Here is an 18,788-nt window from a genome sequence, read left to right as displayed (position 1 = left end):
GATCGACATAAACAACAATTTATATGGATATATATATATATATATATTAGATTTAGCTTATAGGATATGCTTTGGCGGCCGCATCTGCCGAGGCAAAGTTCCAATCTCTCGCTTATTTTTAAACTTATTTCAAAGAACAACACTTTCAAGCATAGGTGGATAACTCCCTCCTCCCCAGATACAACTCTACCTTACGAAATTTATTTTAGAGAAACATGTTACACCGAATATTTGTTCAGACACATTAAGGTCTATAAAATTTATTTTAGAGAAACATGTTACCGAATATTTTTTCAGACACATTAAAGTCTATACGTTCCATTTTTCTAAATTTTGTGTTTTCTATTAAGAAATTATAGGAAATGCTTGTAATAACATTTTCAAATGTTGTGTGAAGTATAACTAGCCACCATTTAAGTTTCTTAAAGGTTATCATGGTTTTTAAATTAATTTGTAGTGTGTCTTAATATTAGAAGCTCATTTCATCTCCCTCATGTGTGTGATTATTTCTAAAAATAAAAAAATAAATAATAAATAAATAAAACCTTTCCTGTTAAATCGGAAATCATAACAACTAAATACTTTCATGTTCTATGTGTTTTGTTAGAATCAATTCAACATTGCTTTTACTTAGTAGCTAATAAATCATATAAATAAATAATAAATAAATAAATAAACTATTGATGTTATGAGGAACAAACTTCATCCAAATTAATAAAGAAAAAGAAGACTTTGTTTTCCCAGTTAGAGCACGTGCTTGTGCTTTATCTCGCCTATATGTATGAGAGGGTAGATTTGAAGAGAGTTAGCGATGGAAAAAAGTTTCTTTACTAAGTGACCGAATGAGAGAATTGAATGCACTATTTGCAATTTTTTTATTGATATACATAAGTATAATTTTTTTTTTTTAAAAATAAGTGGAGAAGAGAAATTCAAATCCACGATCCTCCCTAAGAAAGAAAGATTGGATAGCACATTATGTTACGCAAGACTGACAAATTCAATACTTATATACAACAGTTAGAATAAACCATATTTTCTGATCCAAACTGCTAGGTCAATTGCAAGTTTACTCTTAACTTTCAATTCGAGCAAAATAAACTTGCAATAGTAATATTGTTGAAACCCAGAAAACAAAAAAACAAAAAGAACTTCTCAACTATAATGTCAATTTCAATGTCCTTTTACCATTAAAATTTCTTGAATTTCTATATATTTTAGCCCTTGAATTCTCATCACATTGCCATCTCATTATGTGCGGCTCTACATTGATGCCAAGGCGGTCTTCCTTAACCTTCGAAAAAAAAATTTATTTTTATTATTATTATTATTATTATTACATATAAATTTTAAAAGTTTTATGATTTTTTTACTTTAAAAAAAACAAAAAAAAAACACATTGACAATGACTTTGTATGTTGAATAATCACATAAATTGTGAATTTATCCATTAAAAAAAAAAAATTGCATTATATGACGTAATTTATATGTCATACATCGCTATATCTATACAAACGAAACAAATATATTTACGTTTTAACACAATGTATCTAAAAAGTTCAATAAATGTTTAATTAATAACCAAATACCAAAATATTTATCAACAATATGGAAATATTTTCCAAGTTCTAAGTTCCAAGTTCCAAGATTAAAATCCAAAATAAGTTATCAAATAGAAACTAGCTAGACTAAAATATGAAATCCAAAAGCAAGATTAATATTAAGGTGAAATGAACATTTAATTATTCTCATTATAGGGTTCTTATGATCATCATCCTAATCATCATCAACCATTTCATCATCTATGTAGACATTGTATATTAGCATGCTTGTAATTGTTGCTGAGCGGTATAACTTGAATAGTTGAGTATGAAGTTGTATTTTGGTCAATCAATATATAAATACAAGCATACTAATAAAATTATATATAAGAAAAACATTTTAATAATATTATAACACAAATTAATATATTGATCAAACAAATTTAACAACATTATAACTTAAAATGTAACAAAGTCAATATAAATTCTTCATTTAGAAATGATAAAGCATTCTTTCATTTTGATTACAAGTGAATTAAAAACTAGAAAACATATGCTTAGGTTAACATAATTTTATAAAAAAAAATAAAAATAAAAATAAAAATAAAAATAAAAAGTCATACCATCTCAACATAGAAAAATAAAAACCCTTAAAATTCATCAAACCCAAAAATTTATCCCTTAAAAAAAAAAAAAAAACTGATGTTTTGGTAGGATCGGTAGAATTGGTAGGATCCCCTATGATTCTACGATCTTATACGATCTTATAAGATCTTACATACGATCTTACTATTTTTACGATTCTAGTGTGATTCTAAACGTTTTGGTGAGGTGGGATCATAAAATCATACGATCCTACAACCCAGATCGCAATTTTGACAACTATGGTGACAACCCTAAATTTTTTAGGGTTAACAAAATTAAACTTTGGACAAAATTTGGTAGCAAACTTAATTGTAGACTAAGGCTACAACTCCATTTAGTATTTATTTTTTTTTAATGTGAATTTTGACAAATCCATCATTGGCTGTGTAAATGAACCAAGTCGAACATGAATAACTCGGGCTTGACTCAATAAAAAGCTCATTCATGTTTGTTTGTTTATAAATAAGCCAAGCTTGAGCCTTAGTTTTAGTCTCATTTAGTAGACAAGTCAAGCTCAAGTAAAAACATATGTTCATGAACAAACTCGTGAGCTATTAGGCTTGATACAAAACATTAAACAATTCAAGCATAAACTCATTTATAAGTTTATTGCAATTGAGACAAGACAAAGACAAAAGAATTTTATAAATTTGGTGTAAAGAAGGTTTCTGTATGCCAACATGTTCAAAGGTGCAACCCATTAGATAATGCAATCATAAATTGCAGCCAGTTAGTAACTATAATAAGCATATTAGAAAAACAAATACCTGGTATAATTGTGGTCCATAGTCATCAAACCTAGCAACCAGCAGAGATACTCCAAATGGCCTTACACCACTAGCAAGAAAAGGAAATAATCAATTGTATTGAACTTATAAACAAATAGATAAATAATAAACATGCTTCCCTCATTTTCTTATGCTTAGAAAAATATGGTCAAGCTTATTAACCATAGTTCTATTCCCATAACAAAAGCAGGGCTGGTTGTTGCCTTGAAATAAAATAATGAAAAAGTCAGGGACAGGACAGTCTAATAACTAAATTTCTCAAATTTAATTATGACACTAAAAATGCAGGTTATGGGAGCATTTCTCAAATTGAAATAAAGCTTGCATTTATATTCACAAAGCTTGCATCCTTTTTTTCCCTTTCAAAATATGTAATTCTGACCTACATGCAAAATATTTTGGTTTGGAAAAAGCTAAATTTATAAATCTCTATACCAGGAAACAACAAAAAAAAAAACCAGTCCCCAACATTATGCTTTGGCAGGGTCACTTGCTCCATTTTAAGCAAACAAAGCATCACAAAATCTTTAAGGTCCTAGCCAATGAGCTCTAGCTTTAAATGGCACTTCTGCTTCCAACAATAACGGCAAGGAGTGTGAGGTCATGATTCAAGAACCATGGAGTGCATGTATAACTACTTACCAATCCAGAAAACAACAAAACTCTAGGTTTCATTTGTTTTTGGCATAAACTGTTTTTGTGTTTTCAAGTATTAGGTGTGTCTAAAAATTTTACCCAAACGGAAAGTTACAGCAAATATTTACACTTTTTTTTTTATATAAATATTTATAAATTGTAAACTTTTTTGTAAACATTCTTGCCATCGGCTACCAACCACCACTTGGCTGAAGAGTCCAAGTGACCTAATAGGAGTCAAATAATTTTTCTAGACACCTAATCAAATAATAATTGTAACACAATTGATATCATATTAAAGATATTTTGATTACCCAAATTGAGTGAACTCCAGCATAACAACTATGCAGTTTCCCATACAAGTTGCATAACAGGAATTGGTTCCTCCAAGCATGCCATTTTCACACAAGTGTAGTATAGAAAAGAATTGTAAGCAATGTAGAATACATGTTAAGGAATTCAATCCATCCACTACTCCAATCCGTTTCATTGATTTGACGAAGTATAGAGGCAAGGATAAAAATACAACCAAATGGATAATTGAAACCAAAACCATGGTAACTATGTCCAAGAAACCTCTTAATGACAAATCATCATCACCCAAATAAGATATAATATATAATGTATATAAAAGCGTAGTCTTTGACTTTTGTTGATTTCTTCTATGGATGAAACATAAGTTTTGAAAGCCCATATTTTTCTCTGTCATTCTTCTAAATATATATATATATATATATTTAAATGAGTTTGAATTCTATAAAGATTCCTTATAAACCTCATATATTTACACCTTCCATTAGGATATTGACACAGTATATTTTCTATAAATAACAGAATAAATATTTTTATTTGCAGACACAATCATAATAAGTGCCATAATTATCAAATTCTATATTTATAAATAAATAAATAATATTTTATTTGTCGAATTTTCTCGTGCATTGCATAGGTTATTGACTAATTGTGTACGTTCATGAAAGGCATAAGAGATTTAATAGTTGAAAAGCAAAATACTACTTTATCATCAATCTGTTCCCTGTAGATTAACAGGAATAGACTGATGATAAAGTAGTTTATAAAAGCTTGCATCAAAATGATAAACATATGTCATACCACAACTTAGCAAAATATTGGAATGGAGATCACATACTTCATACAATCTATGATATTGTTTTGCCTACTTCCTACTTTTTTGAACCAAAACTGCATACCACTACAAAGACTTTGCATAGACTTTAAAATTAGGCAAGAGAAACTGAATAATAAACAGAGGATACATAGTAACCTAGAAAGCACGGACGCGGCTGGGAGGGTGTTACACCCGAGTCGGACGCGGCGTCCGATGCAGTTGACCGAGCGTCGTTGCCGTGTCTGAGTTTTTTTTTTTTTTCTTGGATTTGCACCAAATCGGCTCGATTCGCGCAGACGAGGCTCGATTCGTGCCGAATCGGCTTCGATTCAACCAAAATCGAGCCGTATTGGCCATATCGAGTCGTATCGGCCAGCGACCGATATTGCTGATACGGCCGAAACATGCCGAAAACAGCCGATATCGACCTTGAAACTAGCCGAAACAGCCGAAATTCTGACCTCAGAGGCATAGTAATGTGTTTCTTGCCTTCTTCCTTCTTTGTTTTGTGAATCAAGGCATAGCAATGTGTTTTTTAAGAATATTTTAATAATAAAAATATATAGAAAATATAAATAAAAATATTTTTAATAATTTTTTAATTGTCGAGTCCCACCACACCCGCACCCTACTTTTTCAAAAATTGCCGAGTCCCGCACCCGCACCCGCACCCAAGTCCTGAAACCCACCCATACTTCATAGATAGTAACAGGCCCAAATTAAATCACTCCATAGACTAAGGTAGAAGTAGTAATAATGTCATGATGCTTGTTTGGGAGTTAAACTTATCATTTTTTTTTTTTTTTTGAATAAGTAAAACTTTAAAAATATAAACATCACCCTGCACACAAGTACACGCAGGTGGTCAAATCAAGGGAAATTACAATCATCAAGAAACTTGAACAAATTAGAACTTGAATGGTATTATAAAGCAGTCATCCATTCATATAAGGAATAAAGTAAAAGCATCTTATAACCCGTCATGGACCATTCTAACCCTTCAAATGCTCTATTGTTTCACTCTTTGTATAGCCTACATAAAACCTAAAGTTAAAGATCTGCTTATTGACTAAATGCGTGTTACCATCTTTGTTTACCAAACCAGCGAGTGGGTATTTTTCCACAAAAGTCTAGTTGGTTGGCTGACAAAGGTGCTTCACCCTTTTAACGCGTCCATGTTACAAGAAAAAGCCAGATCAAATTGTTTGCTGATTTATAGGAAGGAATTATAAAGTCAAAACCACATCAAAATACTCCTAAGTAGTTGGTGTGATGACTAGTGTCTTTTACCAAAAGTGACAAGTTGTGGGTTTGAGTCCAGGAATCAGCCTCTCCAAAACAATTGGAGGTAAGACTGCCTACTATGACCTTATCCAAAACCCACAAAAGTGAGAGTTTTGTGCACTAGGTACAACCTTTTTTTAGCTAGGAGTTTTTATCTCCTTTCATTAATCACCTAGCTCTAATTTGTTAACGAATAGGAAATTGTGGCAAGACTAAATACCCTTTCTAAGAACAATAAGTCTCACAATAAATATAAAGAATACAGGAGATTGGATTAACTAAGTTGACAAATGAAGTTTTAGCTCATCATCAATGGCACATTCTACACTGCTCCCATATCATGAAACGAATGGTAATATTACCAACTAGCACTCTGATTTGAAGCTATTAAATCAAAGCCCATGTCAAGAGATCAAAGGCTATATGAGTTGTTGCTCAAAAAACATGAGAAGTAAGGGTTATATGAAAGCCATGAGACGTTATATTTATAACTACTTTCAGAAGATTTAATGCAACAATACCCTTTAACAAATCATATAAGTAAAACTTTACTTTACAAACACACAGAAGACAAACCTGTAAACAACTCCAATATTTGATGTGAGAGACTGTCTTTTGAACCTGAGATAAAATAAAATCATATATTAATTGGCAGCCAAAATGTTAGGTGATTTAAATATTGAAAACATTGAGAGAAGGAGAAATGGCTTTGAAACAAAGCAACCACAACATTCTAGAAAATTAGAGATAATTCACATATTTAGACAGAAGAGATGTTTAAACCTTTGAAGTGACAAATAAACTTTAGAATTAGATTTCACATATCATGTTAAATGTCTACAAGCCAGAGCCTCTAAACACTACATCACTATAAGTACCTACAATAAACCAATACAAGAGAGCTAATAATAAAAATATGGAGCAACAAAACCTCAATCCAATGATTATAAACTTAATGAGTTACTCACAGATTCTTCATCAACCAAGATAGAAGGATGTTTCTTCTCAGTCGCAATAATAACACCATTAGCAATACACAAATATATCATCAGTAAACAAATTTAAGATAAAAATATCCACTTACCACATTAATCAATATCTACAGGTATACATGCAAATAACACACAAATAATCACTAGCTAAAGGATTAAATCAAATTATTTCCCCAACACCAAGGACTATCATGTGGAAACTACTGCACATCCATGATTTTTAAGCTTCATATTCATAGAGGCATGATACTAGGAATACTACAAAATTCTTACAAACTAACGTGTCCCAAATCACAAAAAATTAATTCAAACATTATTTATTGTGTTGTTGAAATGGCACCAAATACCAATCACATTTGTTTGTCATGTCAGTTTGTAAGCATTTTTTAGCAATAATGGTGATATCTTTAGCATTTTCCTTCATAAAGAAGAAATAAGTTTAGATTTCGACCACAAATCTGTGTACTTTTCTTCCAATATTGCAGCACAATATAGAAACCCACAACATAAATTTGTAGTTTTTTTTTTTGATAAGTAAGAAGATGTATATTCAAAGAGCTACCTCATGAAAAACAAAAGGTAGAGCAAGGATTACAGAGAAGGAAACAAACAACAAGAAAATACAACAAAACAAACAAAAGCCAACATAAGAACTAAGTACTGAGCAGAGAATTAAGGAACAAAGGGAGAGAGTCACTAGAGGTGATTTCCCAAGCCCTAGACCAATCAAAAAGAGAACCACTAAAGAAAGCGAGCAATTGATTATTGGATTTGTCTGTATCCTCAAAAGTTCTCCAATTCCGCTCCCTCCAGATACACCACATAAGGCACAAAGGAGCTAAATTCCAAATGCTAGAAGAATGCTTTCCAAACCAATTCCACCAACCAAAAAGCGTATCTGCAACCGATCTTGGCAAAACCCATGAGATCCCAAAGGTTCTAAAAACCAAGCTCCACAGCAGATAAGCTTTTTCACAATGAAGAAGTAGATGATTCACTGTCTCTCCATTACTACGACACATAATGCACCGGTCAACAAAAGCCACTCCTCTACGCCTCAGAATGTCTCCTGTACGAATCTTCTCCCAAGTCGCAGTCCAAACAAAGAAAGAGACGTGCGGAGGAGCCTTAACCTTCCAAATACCTTTCCAAGGAAAGATAATAGGCAAAGGACAACGAAACTTGTTGTAGAAAGAGCGAATATCAAAAACCCCCTTCTTTGTCAACATCCACCTCATACGGTCTCCAAGCTCAAAACGAGGCAAATTAGAACCTAAGGTACGGAGGAATTCATCCACCTCACCCATCTCCCAATCATTAGGATCCCTTAATAAGCGAACATTCCAGCTTCTCTGAGCCTCCATCCCCAACCTTTCGAGAGACAAGGCCACCGATGCCTCTCTATTAGAAGCAATCCCATACACTAATGGGAAGGATCGATGGAGTGGTAAGTCCCCACACCACCTATTTGTCCAAAACTTCACTCTATCCCCCACCCTACTTCAAATTGAATGCATTTACTAAACGCCTCCCAACCTTTTCGAATACTTCTCCATAAACCGCACCCATAGGCACCCCTGCCCAGCTTAGAAGACCAACCCCCCACTCTTCCCCAAACTTCGAAACTACAACCCTCCTCCAAAGACGAGTCTCCTCAACCCAAACCGCCATAACCATTTTCCTAGTAAGGCTTTGTTGAAAGTGGTTATTTTCCTAACACCCAGACCACCGTTCGCCTTAGGAGCACAAACCTTATCCCACCCCACCAAGTGAGCCTTCGAATCCCCCACAAGAAGTCCCTTTGCATCTTCTCAATCTTCTTAATTGTAGAATTTTTGAAAAATCAAAATTTGCAGCAATTGGATAAATCATTCATGGTTCTCGTCCAAAATGTGACATTTGTCCAAGATGGCATGTCAGACTTGTGTATGAATGCAAACCAAGATGACCCATTACAATGAAGTTGAAGTTGCAAGAAAATTTTCAAATGGGTAATCAAAAAACAATGATAAAAGAAAGTACCTTTAATCCCAAGAGAGGTTTGGCCCATTACAATGAAGTTGAAGATACAAGAAAATTTTCAAATGGGTAATAAAAAACAATGATAAAAGAAAGTACCTATAATCCCAAGAGAGATTTGGCCTGATCCAACGGTAGTCAAGGCATGTTCAATTTGTGCTAGCTTCCATGAAGGACTACTCAATAATAAAAACAATAATAAGAAGAGGTATACAAAAACATGAATTGTGAAAACAAAACAAGTTGAAAGTATGGTATGGTAACCTGAAAGTGGTGAGAGAGAATGAGCACTGACTGTCGCCCATGTTGTCTTTTTGAGAGAGAGAGAGACCCAAGAAGAGAGAAAGCCAATGAGAGATTTCTTTTTTGTTCTGTGACCATTCTTTCTTGTTGGACAAGAAGCCTTTTTTTCTTTTTAATAATAAAATTAAAATCGCAAATTAAAACCCCAAGTTATGTCATTTAATTTAAGCTGATTATAACACAGTCTCTGTCATACACATTCTAGAAATCATGTTTTTAAAACACAATTTCAAGTGTTTGCTATAAATAGTGTATAACTACCACAGCTCCCTAACTTAAAACCCATTTAAAATAATTGTATTTAATGTATCCTAGGGATAAATTAGGTGTTAAATGAGATGAAGGGTGGCCAACTGGTTCCTACTTCCCATTCTCTCCTCAATGTTAACCATTCATTATAGAAGGCTGGTAAAAATTAAAATAAAATAAAATAAAATAATGAAAAAAACAGCATGATCAAGCAATGACCTAGTGTGCCTCAGTTTAAAACCCAATCAAACACATTTGATTACTATAAATTTTTGAAAGACATTTCACAATGAAAAAACAATTGTGGTAACTGGAATTTAACATGCCTAACCTAGTGTGCCTTAGTTTAAAATTCTCATCAGCAAAACACCCAAATATTGAAACTCCACCTCTGCCATCACCAAGAGTAAAATCACCTACTTGGATCATAAAATTGGGAATAATTCTATGTGCTCCCTTTGTAGTGAAGCGACTTCCCATTCTTCCCAATTCCTTTCTCCACTGTTATGATAGAGCACAACAATTTTGAAACAAAAAATATAAATGCCTACTAGCCATGGTAATAAACTCAAATTATAAAATGGCACAGCGAAGGGAGAAATAATCCAAAATATAGAAGTAGATTTCATCTAATTAAAGACATAAAAAAGGAGCAAAAGTTACCTGGCTACCCATGCTAAGAGCTTTCCTTCAAAGAAAAAAATATAAAAGTCAGTAACTTCCAGTTTATTGGCTAATAAAATTGAAAAGTTGCAAAGGGATTTTTTATGCGGTGATAGCAAGATTCGTTTGGTAGGATGGGATAAAATTTGTGCGCCTATAGCCAATGGTGGCTTGGGGATAAGGAAACTAACTACCTTTAATAAGGCCTTATTGGGAAAATGGTTGTGGTGGTTTGGGAAGGAAAAGGATCGGTTATGGAGGAGGGTGGTAGCTTCAAAATATGGGGAAGATTGGGGGGGAGGGACCTCAAAGCTAGGGAGGGGAGTTCATGGGTGTGGTTTGTGGAGAGGTATTCGTATGGAATGAGAGGATTTCAGCAAAAATTGTCAGTTTGTTGTTGGGTTGGGGAATAGAGTGAGGTTTTGGCAAGATGGGTGGTATGGGGATCAACCCTTTCAATTGGCTTTTTCAAGGCTGTATGGTATTGCCATTGATAAGGAGGTTTTTGTTGAACCTTTGCTAAGGCAAGGGGCAAAGGAGAGAAGAATTTGGGATGTACGTTTTGCTAGAGATTTTAATAATTGGGAGATGGATGAAGGGCTGCATTTTCTTCGTATATTGGGAGCCAATACTCCTCCTATGGATGTTGGAGACCGGATGAGATGGAAATTGAAGCCGAATGGGGTTTTTGACATCTGATCGTTTTATAACAAATTAAGGGATTCTCCCTCAACTGTCTTTCCTTGGAAAGCTATTTGGAGAGTAAAGGCCCCTAGGCGAGTTTCTTTTTTTGTTTGGTGTGTAGCTTGGAATAAGATCCTAACAAGAGATAACTTGAGATTAAGGAGATTGGTTTTTGTGCATTGGTGCATTATGTGTCGTCATTGTGGAGAGACGGTTGACCACTTACTTCTTCATCGTAAGATGGCTTATTAGTTATGAAGTTTTGTCTTTATAACTTTTGGCTTGTCTTGGGTTATTCCTAGATTGATTCCAGACTTGCTCTTTGGCTAGTGGAATTGGCTGGAGAAGCATTCATCTCAGACTTGGAACTTAGTCCCGTTGTGCATCCTATGGTGTATTTGGAAAGAACAAAATTGGAGGACTTTTGAGGATTTGGATAGCTCCAGCAAGCAGATGCTTGCTTCTTTTAGCGGAACTCTTTTTGATTGGTCTCAGGCATGGGGACTCACGTCTAGTAATTCCCTCCCTTCTTTTCTTTGCTCCCTTTCTCTTTTGTAATTTTTATGTTGTTTGGCTTTCTTTTATGTTTTTCTCTGTTTTCCTTTCTTGTATTTTCTAGGTTTGCTCTATGTTCTTCTTGTATAGAGTAGCCTTTCGTATATATATCATTCTTACTTATAAAAAAAAAAAATTACCGAATGAGCATTGAGGAACCTTGGACGTTAGAACAAAAGGTAGGTGATGCAGTCTTTTAATCTAAGTTCTTATGCCACTATACATTCAAACAGTATAAGTAAGAACTATTACAATTATTCACTATAGACATATGTCTGACCAATTAATTAACAAAACTATACATTCAAACAGTGTAAGAACTATCACAATTATCCACTATAGACATATGTCTGACCCGTTAATTAAAAAAACTACATATTCAAACGGTGTTAGTAAGAACTATTACAATCAAAATCAAACAATCCCATCTGCAAATCATAATTTCAGATACAACCCACTATAAGATTCCACTTAAAACAACCATACATCTAGTTTGATTAACAAAACTACATTCAAAAATCATGTAGCATAAGTAAAAATAATTAAAATCATTCAAAAATAAAGAGTGCAATCAAAACATAAGCAGTTGAAGATTTGGGTGTGTGAGGGTATAGGGTTCTCAGTTTAGAGATTTTTCAAAGACAAAACAGAGGAGTTGGGATTTTAGAGCTTTTGGGGAGTAATTAGTTAAAAATAAAATAAAATAAAATAAATATATGCAGATTTAGAACTCAAAAACAAATGGGAATTTCCAAAACCTTAAACGATCATTATAAATAAATGCCCCCAGCTAATCTACAAAAAGAAACGCATATCCAAACCTGAGTGACTAAGCCTAAATTCAAATACCAAAACCTAGATCATATTTTATCAGCAAATTTTTAAAACAAAATTAAAAACTTTACCAGTAATGTTTCCGAAGGTATGACGGTGGTAAAGTCTCTTGGATTTCTCTCTCTACCCCTAATGTTTGCTGTTTTCTATTTTAAATGATGCTTGCAGCAGAGCGTTCATAATAAAGGCAGAGTTGCAGAGATAGAATGTTGGGGGAAACAATAGAGAGAGTTTAAAAACAAAATTAAAACCTTTGCCGGTAATGCTTTTGGAGAAAGACTAGTCTAACCACGATAAAGTCAATTGCGTGTTGTGCAGGACACACCAACAACTGCAAAAATAATATGAAAAGAAATACACAAAAAAAAAAAAAAAGTTCCTTTAATGGCCTAACAAAAAGGCACAATTAGTTTTATTTCTTTGAAATTGAACCTAAAAACAGAACTGAACACATGTGAGGACAATGAAAATGATATTAAATATTATCATAATGAACAAATTGAAAATTCATCCTCAATCAACAGGACAACATATCATCTTATTCACAACTACTACCTTAAATTTAATGAACAATAATGTCTATTTCACAGCATTATAGGGAATGATGAAAGCCCTTAAAAATCAGTGAGGAAGACGTAAACTTTTGCAGACCAAGATCGGAAAGTAATTTGGTAGAATTGTAAACTAAGGCTTTCTTTCATATGCAAATTGATGGAAATCAAGATCAATTGACTGAGAACTGAAATGGAATTGCATTAAAATTAAGAACCAAAGCTGGAATTACAGAGAAAATAACTGGAGAAACAGATTTTCTGTCCAGGTCTGAAACTAAGTTAAATTTACATCAAAAAACTGCTTCTACTCTTACATAACAAGCCAATTTATAATCTTTAACTACTAGGAAATAAACTAGCTCATAGTTACATCTAGGTAGGCTATCACAACATAAGTCAAAGCTGAAATTAATAAGAATATATGGCAGATCTGAGAAGTCAAAATAAGGGGCTGACTGGCTGCCCTAAGAGGTCATAAATGATGGCTGGTTGATTTGGCTTAAGAGTAGAGGGTGGCTGGTTGACAGTCCTAAGAGTAGAGGGGGGAGGGGTTGGTTGGCTGGCCTAAAGGTAGAGGGTGGCTACATCACAAATATATCATCCAAAGAACAAAGTGTCTAATGGAACCATAGAACATAAAAATATATGTTCTTCTCACTAAGATACAAATAGCTTAATTAACTTTATGACTAATCAACAACAGCATGGTGTGGAACTGTTTTACAAAAGAAAGGAGTATCTATCTGGTAGGTAGAAAGTTACATAGATCCAACTTACGTATAAAACCATAAAGCAACTACAACATGAGAATCTGGTTCAGGGTATTAAAACAATAACTAAATTTACTAAATTCCCTTTATATATATAGTGATGGTGTGATGCCCCACCAACAGTGATAGGGCCTCACCTATTCCACATATGCTCACTGTCCACTGGAGATCTTCCTAGAATAACACTAACAAAGAGCCTTGGTTCCACCTATGATAATAAGGGTACTGAGAGGGAGCTCTAGGTGAGGATTATGCTAATCTTGTAAAAAGATGAACAAATGAGAAGTAAAAAACTTACTTTTATGTATTGAGCACTATTTTACAAAGGAAAGGAGATGACAAATTCATGAAAAAATAAATTTGTTAATGCAAAAAGACACAAATAAAGGAGATGACAATTTGGTTTGCACTTTTTCCCTTCAAACGCATTTTTTTAAGCAAAAAGACACAAAGAGACAGCAAACAGATGCAATTGTTAAACACTTATAAAGTGTGAGAAGAATATCATTTTAGTAAATCTATAGGTAGTGAAACAAATAAATAATGAATGATTATTCATTGTTTAGTAAGAATTATACAAGTAAAGTTTTAGGGTCTATTTGATTAGGCGTTTTAGAATATTAAAGGAGCAATTTTAAAACCCAAAACTCTAATTTGTAACCACAACCCATAACTTTTTTACTAATGCTCATTTTAAACTCAAAACACAGTTTTCCAACGGTCGGGTTTTTTTAGAAAATAACTTCAAAACCCAAACAATATTATTAGTTAGGCAACGTTTCAAACATATTGCATTTCTAACAATTCGACTTCAGAGGAGTCGATTTTACTGTTCATGTAACCTATTCCTTGCGCCACGTAGCTCAATTAATCGAGTTCTTTGCACTCATTTTTTATACATAGAAATCGACTTCAGTGGGGTCGTTTTCAATACAAAGAAAATGACTCCAGTGGAGTCGTTTTCTTTGTATTGAAAACGACCCCACCGAAGTCGATTTGCCCAAAAACGAAGAACGAAGAACAAACGCAGAAGAACAACCCAGAAGAACGAAGAACCAAAAACGAAGAACGAAGAACAAACGCAGAAGAACAACCCAGAAGAACGAAGAACCAAAAACGAAGAACGAAGAACAAACGCAGAAGAACAAACCCAGAAGAACGAAGAACGAAGAACAAAGAAGAACGAAGGACGACAGAAGAACGAAGAACAAAGCACGAACGCAGCAAACGAACCCAGCAACACACACCCAGCAAACGACGAACGCAGGCGCCGACGAACCCAGGCGCCGATTTCACCAAACCCCGACGAACCCAGCAACACCGACGGCGAAGCACGAAGAACAAAGAACGAACCCAGCAAACGAAGAACAAACTCCAGGCGCCGATCCGATCCGATCCGATTTTTCGTGTAGCCTTTTCTTCGTTTGCTGGGTTGCGCCTGGGTTTGCTCGTCGGTGTTGGGGTTCGTCGGGGTTTGGTCAGAATCGGCGCCTGAGTTCGTCGGCGCCTGCGTTCGTCGTTTGCTGGGTGTGGTTTCAACCTCTAGCAAGAAAAATCAGCAACACATGGTGCCACAAATGTTTGTGTGGAGCATTTGATTTCTATACAAAGAAATCGACTCCACTGGAGTCGTTTTCTTTGTATAAAAACTGACTTCAGTGGAGTCGGTTTCTATGTATAGAAACCGACTCCAGTGGAGTCGATTTCTACACAGACAAATTAACTTCACTGAAGTCGATTTATTGAGCTACGTGGCACGAGGAATAGGCGATATGAACAGTAAAATCGACTCCTATGAAGTCGAATTGTTAGAAATGCAATATGTTTGAAACGTTGCCTAATTAATAATATTGTTTGGGTTTTGTAGTTGTTTTCTTAAAAATCCCGCTTATACAAACTTGCCCTTAATTTATGATAAATTACCAATTATCCCAATTTATGGGCCTAAACTCCTTAATAAGTGAGCCCCAACACATGAGAATTTTTAACATTTTAAATGGGAGGCAAGGTGGAGACCAAAATCAAAATCATGCTCTAATAAATTACAGATTGTCTCAAAAGCTTAAGTTGTAAAGAAATGGTGACTTTAATTATTTAATCATAATTCTAAGAGTTTCGAAAAAGAGAAATGTGAAGTAATAAAAAAATTTAGTTTTGTGGGGTTGAACATATTTTTTGTCACAATGAACCAAATGATGCATAAAAAAGAATTGTACAAGTAATGAGTAAAAATTTTAAAAAAATTTAAAAAAAGAAAAAAGAAAAAATAGAGATGTGAGAAAAGAGAAGAGGAGAAGAATCGGGTAGGATTCCTAAGTAGAGTTGTTGAAGGGATTGAAGTTGTGAAGCCTTCTTCCTTATCATTTTCATCTCTTCTTGATTTGTAAAACAAAGCTGTGAAGCGCAAACCCAAACACCAAATTTTATTTTTTCACTCAAATTACAAAAACTTATTTCCATTAAAATTAAGAGAAGAAGATTGATATAAGAAAGAAAGGTGCAAAACCAAACAACAAAGTTTAATTTGTCATCAAAATTACAACAAAATATGAAAATTATAAGAAGAAGAAGATTCATACAAGAAAAAAATGAAAGCATGGAATGTGAAGGAAGAGAGACACAGAGAGAGAGACTGGCTGTTGATTTTAGCTAGAAGTAACAGTAGTACAATAACAATACTAGCAGTAGTGCATGAGACATTTTGGCTGTCTCTCTAGAAATGAAGCTACTAGAGAGAGAGAGAGAGACTCAACTCACAGTTGATAATTTCCCATTGATTCAGTTAGCAAACTGTGGAAATTGATGTCATTGTAGAATAGAGAAACAGATAGATAACAATGATAGAGTAAGGAGCAGAGAGAGAAAGATAAAGGGAGTATAGGGTTTTGAGTTTGGGGGGTAAACGAATGCATGAATATGTGAGAATGTGAGCACATATAGTCTACCCAAGAAGATGACATGTGAAATGCATGGACATGTTAGCAATTTATGCTAGAAAATAAAATTGAAGAGTATAACTATGCATGTGATTGCATGGCAGTGGCTAGGAAAGCAAATTGCATTCTTGAATTAAATACAACCAACCTCATTCCAAAGTATTGCATAACAAGTTCAATTTGCACTTTTTCTTGTCAACTTATTTTTTTCATGCAAAAAGACAAAAAAAGACAACAAAGGGAAACAATGGTTAAATGTTTATAAAGTATGAGAAGAATGTCATTTGTCAATTTTATTGTCCTTGTAGGAAATCCTTCTTATTTAAACATGCACTAAGTGCTGACATGTAGAATACATAAACATAGGGGCAAAGAAGAATGTATGATATATGAATGCAAGAGCATGTGAGGTGCAAGAACATATGAGCATAGAATATAGTCTATCCTAAGTGATGCAGATGAATGCATAGATATATTAGCATGTGACCACGTATAGTCTACCCTATGAGATGACATGTGAAATGCATGGGCGTTTGAGCAATTTATGCTAGAAAATAACACTATAGATGCATGTGATTGCATGGCACTAGCTAGGAAAGTCATGTTGACTTAGAGGAAGCCCCACCAGCTTACTAAAACCAGGAAGTCTGTTCTTCACCCAACTAGAAATATCCAACGTATCCACACCTTCCAATGCCTCATAATCACAGTCCAACACAGCTGCCAAAGGCAGCCCAAAGGGAGTGATAGACCTCAGAGGGATTGATAAGCTATCCTCTCCACCCGAACCCATAACTGAGTTATTCAACTCCTCCACCGCCAAAGCACTCTCCCCAGGGGCATCACCCACTGCCTTCGTGGGTATCACACCCAAACCCAAATCAGAATTGTACATCTCTTCCACCACCAAAACTCCCTCCCCACTAACCTCACCCACTGCCTTCATGTGAAACACATCCGAACCCATTTCTAAGTTTTCCAACTCTTTCATCACCAAAACTCCCTCCCCAGGGGCATCACCCACAGCCTTCATGGGTGTGTCCACAGACCCAGCCCTTGAAAAGCACAAAAAGAAGCCAGAGAGGAAGAGAAAAGTAGAGATAAAGTCCACCGGTGACCGCGACATAGTCAACACTGACTTACCCGGTGAAAGAGGAGGCTCATCGGAGCTACTTCCGGCAAAATAAGGGTCGCCGGCCACCATCGGAAGCTGAGAACCCCGGCCCAGCACCACCGGCGCAAGGTCGGAGCACTGGGAGCAAGCCATGGAGCTCGCCTCCTTCATCGGGCTCTGGGTTGGTCTCTGTTCTCCAGACCGAGAGCTCTCTCCTTCTTCAAACTGGCTTGGGCCAAAGCAAGTAATAAAACCCACACCTGGGCTGGAAGGCTGGTAAAAATTAAAATAAAATAAAATAAAATAATGAAAAAAACAGCATGATCAAGCAAAGACCTAGTGTGCCTCAGTTTAAAACCCAATCAAACACATTTGATTACTATAAATTTTTGAAAGACATTTCACAATGAAAAAACAATTGTGGTAACTGGAATTTAACATGCCTAACCTAGTGTGCCTTAGTTTAAAATTCTCATCAGCAAAACACCCAAATATTGAAACTCCACCTCTGCCATCACCAAGAGTAAAATCACCTTCTTGGATCATAAAATTGGGAATAATTCTATGTGCTCCCTTTGTAGTGAAGCGACTTCCCATTCTTCCCAATTCCTTTCTCCACTGTTATGATAGAGCACAACAATTTTGAAACAAAAAATATAAATGCCTACTAGCCATGGTAATAAACTCAAATTATAAAATGGCACAGCAAAGGGAGAAATAATCCAAAATATAGAAGTAGATTTCATCTAATTAAAGATATAAAAAGGGAGCAAAAGTTACCTGGCTACCCATGCAAAGAGCTTTCCTTCAAAGAAAAAAATGTAAAAGTCAGTAACTTCCAGTTTATTGGCTAATAAAATTGAAAAGTTGCAAAGGGATTTTTTATGGGGTGATAGCAAGATTCGTTTGGTAGGATGGGATAAAGTTTGTGCGCCTATAGCCAATGGTGGCTTGGGGATAAGGAAACTAACTACCTTTAATAAGGCCTTATTGGGAAAATGGTTGTGGTGGTTTGGGAAGGAAAAGGATCGGTTATGGAGGGGGTGGTAGCTTCAAAATATGGGGAAGATTGGGGGGGATGGACCTCAAAGC

At 34.8% G+C, this 18,788-nt stretch overlaps 1 protein-coding gene across 1 annotated transcript; it reads right to left on the bottom strand.

Moving 5' to 3' along the window:
* Nucleotides 1-816: 816 nt before the first annotated feature.
* On the bottom strand, nucleotides 817-18,308 carry LOC136062831 (uncharacterized). Its single transcript, XM_065762420.1, has 6 exons — nucleotides 17,726-18,308; nucleotides 9,299-9,344; nucleotides 9,134-9,210; nucleotides 6,600-6,644; nucleotides 2,954-3,023; nucleotides 817-1,294 (listed from the first exon to the last, which is right to left on the bottom strand). Exons 1-5 carry the CDS (start codon nucleotides 17,865-17,867, stop codon nucleotides 3,016-3,018), a joined length of 318 nt encoding a protein of 105 aa, XP_065618492.1. The 5' UTR covers nucleotides 17,868-18,308; the 3' UTR covers nucleotides 817-1,294; nucleotides 2,954-3,015.
* Between the last annotated feature and the right edge of the window lie 480 nt (nucleotides 18,309-18,788).

The sequence above is a fragment of the Quercus suber genome, unplaced genomic scaffold (assembly GCF_002906115.3).
Source record: "Quercus suber isolate HL8 unplaced genomic scaffold, Cork oak 2.0 scaffold_457, whole genome shotgun sequence".
Lineage (NCBI taxonomy): Eukaryota > Viridiplantae > Streptophyta > Magnoliopsida > Fagales > Fagaceae > Quercus > Quercus suber.
Note: the sequence above shows the minus strand (reverse complement) of the source record. Positions and strands in the feature narration are given on the sequence as shown.

Bases quoted from the DNA above. Each gene is read 5' to 3' on its own strand.
- LOC136062831 (XM_065762420.1), bottom strand. From the start codon at position 17,867: ATGAAGGAGGCGAGCTCCATGGCTTGCTCCCAGTGCTCCGACCTTGCG. The intron at 9,345-17,725 runs GTAAGTCAGTGT...TCTCTCAAAAAG, and splicing joins TGAGCCTCCTCTTTCACCGG to ACAACATGGGCGACAGTCAG. The intron at 6,645-9,133 runs GTACTTTCTTTT...ATTTTATCTCAG, and splicing joins AATCTCTCTTGGGATTATAG to GTTCAAAAGACAGTCTCTCA.